The sequence below is a fragment of the Gavialis gangeticus genome, unplaced genomic scaffold (genome assembly GCF_001723915.1).
Source record: "Gavialis gangeticus isolate Ggan-Ray unplaced genomic scaffold, GavGan_comp1, whole genome shotgun sequence".
Classification (NCBI taxonomy): domain Eukaryota; kingdom Metazoa; phylum Chordata; order Crocodylia; family Gavialidae; genus Gavialis; species Gavialis gangeticus.
This window is the reverse complement of record NW_017729032.1, coordinates 22,888,550-22,893,439: the sequence shown is the minus strand read 5'-3', so window position 1 is coordinate 22,893,439 and position 4,890 is coordinate 22,888,550. Positions and strand designations below refer to the sequence as shown.

Sequence of the window (4,890 nt, the reverse complement as noted above, 5' to 3'; positions counted from 1 at the left end):
TGTAGGGAGCCCCGCCAGGTCAGCACCAAGCCTGGGGCCACAATGGGAAGGGGGGCTGCTCAGGGCGATGTGTGAGGAACCAGGGGGAGGAAGGGTTAGAACAGAGCATCTCATGATTTACATACCAAATCTCTTGATTTTTAAGAATTTGAAGAGGCTTTAGGTGCCTCTTGATTTTTGACACAGTGGTGTTGGCAATACTGCAAATTCTATGGGCAGCAATGGAGTGGGCTGACCACTACGAGAGATAAGATCTATTCCTACACTGTTTTATACTAACACCAAATGAGTCCCCCATTAGGCATGACCTGGACAGAGAAGCATGGGTCAAGCTGAACAGACTGAAATCTGGATATGGATGCTTCAAAACAATAGTTTACAAGATGAGCATCTTAGCCCGCTGCGTGAATGTGGTGCCCAACGAACAGCAGAGCACTTAATCAGAAGTCGCAGTCTCTACAAAAGCCCAGACAGGGTAGATGGAATCCGCACTTTGAGCCACAATACCAAGAGTGGCTCGTAGATTTAAGAGTTGATATCTGATACCATACGAAAGAGAGAGAGAAATATTAATCATTTCAACAGGTCCATTGTCCAACCAACGCCTTTCCACCCTTTCTTAATTGGGAGAACCATGTAAATGAATGGCCATCCTGTTCAAATAAGATGAGCAGAATTTAGCTCTTCATTCATATACAGTAAAAGCTGTGTTAACCGGCATAAGTGGGGAACGTGGCATGCTGGTTATATAAAAATCCTAGTTACCTGAGGCAGGGGTTCTCAGCCAGATGTGGGCTGGGGCAAGAGGAGGTGGGGGACAGCAGCAGCTGGATGCAAAACGACAGCAGTGCAGCGTGGTGGGTGGGTGGTGGCGGTGGCCGTGTGCAAGATTCCCCCTCTCCTCCCCCTAACCTCCCTACATCCAGCCAGCCAGCCGGAAATTCCAGTTAATAGAAATGCCGGTTACTAAAATGATGGTTAACACAGATTTTACTGTATATTTTCTATCACTAAGATTTCATTACTATCTATGATTACAGGAACATGAAGAGGGTTCTATAAGATCTTGTTTATATGCGTCAATATTATCAATGCCAGTAGAAATGTACTGAGCTCCACCACAGATCAATTAAGATAAAAACCCTTTTTAAAAATAAATGTTCAGCCTTAACCACAATTGAATAGAATGGTCTCATAGTCAAGGCAGACCCATTCTCTTCCAAACTACATAACTTTTTAATTAATTTTCTCAGATAGATATACTCAGAAAAAAAGGATATGTGTGGAATATACATACTAAATAACACCTGAAAAGAAAATTGAAAAGAACAAGATTCCATTAATCCCAGCAAGAACAGGACTGGACAGCAGATGAATGCTATTCAGTGACACTGCATGTTGATGTTACTGAATGCTACAAGTACTCAGCACTTTTGAAAGTTGGGTCCTACAAAGAACCTATGCATACTTAACTTTCCTGACTGAGAGCAGTTTGGAAAGAACATAGATCATAGGTTCATGGGAAAGTAGGACTGGAAAGGACCTCACAAGTTCATCTGCTCAAAGCAGGAGCATCCTGACTAAACCACCCCAGCCAAGTGTCTGTCCAACTTCCTACTGAAAATTTCCAGGGATGGAGATCCTACAATTTCTTTAGGTAGCTTGCTGCCATGTTTGATCACCCTCATAGTCAGAAATGGAATTATACAGCACCAGAGAGATACAAAAATGCAGTAGGTATAAAAAGTCCTGCATACTAAAGGCTTTGCTTTTACCTGGAGTATGCACTTACTATAAATCTGTGGGGGCCAACCTTTTTTTGCAGGCCTGTTACAAATTAGCCCTATGTCCTCCCCAGAAGTAGCACAAGGACTTTTGCCACCCAGGGCAAAAGAAATTTTGCTGCCTTCCCTCATAATGCACCTGGGACCTATTGACAGCAGGCACCAGACAGAGCCCTACAATGGTTTGACAGCAAGCTCCAACCCATGCTGACAAAAAAATACAAAATACTGACCCCTGTTTTAATCAGTTATGCCAAGGGTGTCAAACACATGGCCTATGAGCCAGATCTGGCCTGCAGAGCTGACCTGACCAGCTTATCAGGCTAGAAGTTGGAGGGCATAGCTAAGAGGAGTGGCCTGCTGCAGAATCTGAGGCCCTTGGGCCCCAGTGAATGTGGTGACTAGTGACAGGAGGGTGAGCAAGGGCTGATACAGGCCCGCTCTCCCTCTGGCTGCTTTGCCTGTTGTCACCACGATGACCCTACCTCATCAACCATCAGCATTACCACTCCACGATGGAGCTGCTACCACCACTACATGCCCCACGCCAGAGCTGGCACTACTGCTGCAACACAGGGAATGTGGCACATGGCAGAAGCTCTAGCTCTGGCCCACGGTAGGTGGCAGCAGCGGCAGGTTTGGCATGTGGCACATGACAGAAACAAGAACCACTACTGCTATCACCACTGCCACCACCTACCCTGAGCCAGAGCCAGAATTGCTGCCACATGCCCCAGGCTATATCCAGCCCGCAAGGAGCCATGCAAGTCCAGATTCAGCCCAAGGAATAAGGTGAGTTTGACAATCTGCACTACGTGTGAGTTAGTCCAGAACCAAAAGTGGCCCTACTACTGGCAAACATCCTTCACCCCCACCTGGGGCTTCAGATGTTTCCAAATCCTTTGACAAGCAACCTAAGTGCAGGCCCAAGCCCAGAGGCACAGGGTTCGGATGCCTCCGAGTTTCGCTTGCCCTCAGCCATACGGCCCCAGGAACAAGCTAGGGAGGAGCCTCCAGTTTCCATAAAGTGGGCATAAAGCCAAGGTTAAGTACACATTACCTACACAGGTACTGTCCCATGTCAACAGAGCGGTCTTCCCTGGGTGTAGCTTCCTAGATCAGCCTCTGTGGCGATTGTGGTATTTCGCCTTGGTAAGCATAGACCATGCTTGATCTGAGCCAAGAAGTGATGGCAACCAGGCATCGAGCCTAGCTTGACAAGGACACACCAGGGTCCATGGGGGGTTGCAGCAGTGCCTGGGAAAGGTCTGCGGTGTCTAGAGTGCACCACCCACCCGCAACGTGGGGCTGGGCACAGCTGTTCAGTGGGCCCCTAGGCAGGGCTGAGCCTGCTTTTCCACAGACACCTCCTCTTTGGGTCCTCCCATCCCTGTCCTAGCGTGTTTTTTTTAAATATCAACAAACATCTGGGATTTGGGATTAGCATAGACTGTGCCTCATCTGAGCCAAGCAGCAACGGCAATGGAGCATCAAGCCCAGTTTGACCAGGACACACCAGGGTCTGCAGGGGGGGTTTGCAGCAGCACCTGAGAAAAGTCTGTTGGTGTCTAGAGCATGCAGTGTGGGGCTGGGCACAGCTGTGCAATGGGCCTGGAGGCAGGGCTAGGGTTTTTCCCAGCTCCATCCCAGTGGGGTTTTTTAAATATGAACAAAGCTCCCGGATTTGGGCTTTCCCTCTGCTCAGCAAGCTTTTGGGACTCAAAGCTGCAGCTCCTCCAGCAGGGGAAGGGGCAGCCGGGAGAGCCTGCAGGGCTGGGGGTCAGCGGCGCTGGGGGCTGCCCACCCCGGGAATCCTTTTTTCCCGCTTGAACTCCTGGAGGGAAAGACAGGAGCCATGGGGCGTGACGTCACCGCCGCGCCTCCAAGGGAAAGAAAGTTCGATAGGTCACGTCGCGCCTTCCCGCCGCCTCCCGTACTTCCGGAAACACTCCCGGGGCGGAATGACAGCGGAGCCGGCCAATCGCAGCCTGGTACGCTCCGGAAGGTGGGACTCCTTCGCAAATGGCGGTTTAGAATCTCCCGGGACTGGACAGCGTGAGGTGGGGTATTTGTAATCAGCGAGGGGTCGCGGCCTGGTGGCTCCGTGGGCTTCCTGCCCCGCGTCGTGCAGCAAAGCTGTGCGCACCTGCGTGGGCTCCCCGCGTCGTGCGGGGTTGGGGTGGGGCATGTCCACGAACTCCGTATTATTTTATTCTAATTACCGTCTTGTAAATTGTCGCTCGTGAAATGATTGCTATACGCTCGGCTTTAGGTGCCTTGGTGATGTTTCTGTTGCCTTCTGCGAGTCCTTTGTAGTAAAGTACTAACCCTAGATACACCAAAATGAAAATGCCTGCTTTTGAATGCATTGCAGCCCCCTCATACGTTTTTGTCTGTGTTCCAGTCATTTCTCAATGGAGACGAAAACGCCGGTCAGAAGATACGAAACACGAAGGAGCTCGAGGCTAAAAGAACCAGAAGCCAAAACACGGGTCGATTGGAGACGGACGAAAAGAAACGTTATAGTGTTTAATAGCGATGATGACAATGATGAAGAGCTGTCGTCTCCGGAAGATGAGCTTTCGTCCTCATTGGAAGATGAAAAAAATGAAACCGTAGTTCAAAAGAGTAGCTTTGCAGATCATGAGAAGAAAACTCTTGACACAGTTATTGTGGAGGATGCCGAGGATGAACCCATTGCTTCAGGAAAGCGCAAGCGGTTAAGCGCGTCGGTAATGTATGACAGTGATGGGAGTGATGACAGTGATATCCCTGTTAGAAAAGTGTTTGCTAAGCGCAACTGCATAATGGATGAAGAGACGAGCTCTCAAGAGCAGCAGCACCCCTGTAGCACCCTTACGGCAGAAGAGAATTTGCCTAGTAAGGACCAGAAAGTGCTAACAGAATCGAAACACGTGCCAAGACCAAATGCCATCCAGACATCTGATGACAGGGAATACTGTGAGGTGATTATTTTACCTTGTGGGACACGTCTTATCTTGGTTAACAGTGTTTCATGGGGGGGTTTTCACTCAAGAGGTGGACTGGGAATTCCCCAAGTCTAGAGTGTGGGCACTCTAGAAGGGAGCAATAGGCTACAGTCGGA

At 49.4% G+C, this 4,890-nt stretch overlaps 1 protein-coding gene across 2 annotated transcripts in view; it reads left to right on the top strand.

Moving 5' to 3' along the window:
* The first annotated feature begins 3,855 nt into the window (after window positions 1–3,855).
* Window positions 3,856–4,890, top strand: part of CCDC82 (coiled-coil domain containing 82) — a 36,626-nt gene continuing 35,591 nt past the window's right edge. Inside the window, exons 1-2 of one of the 2 annotated variants that reach the window (XM_019524893.1) lie at window positions 3,856–3,957; window positions 4,189–4,750. In XM_019524893.1, coding sequence (XP_019380438.1) covers window positions 4,199–4,750 — 552 coding nt within the window. In that variant the 5' untranslated portion in view covers window positions 3,856–3,957; window positions 4,189–4,198. The other variant, XM_019524892.1, reaches the window with a different exon arrangement.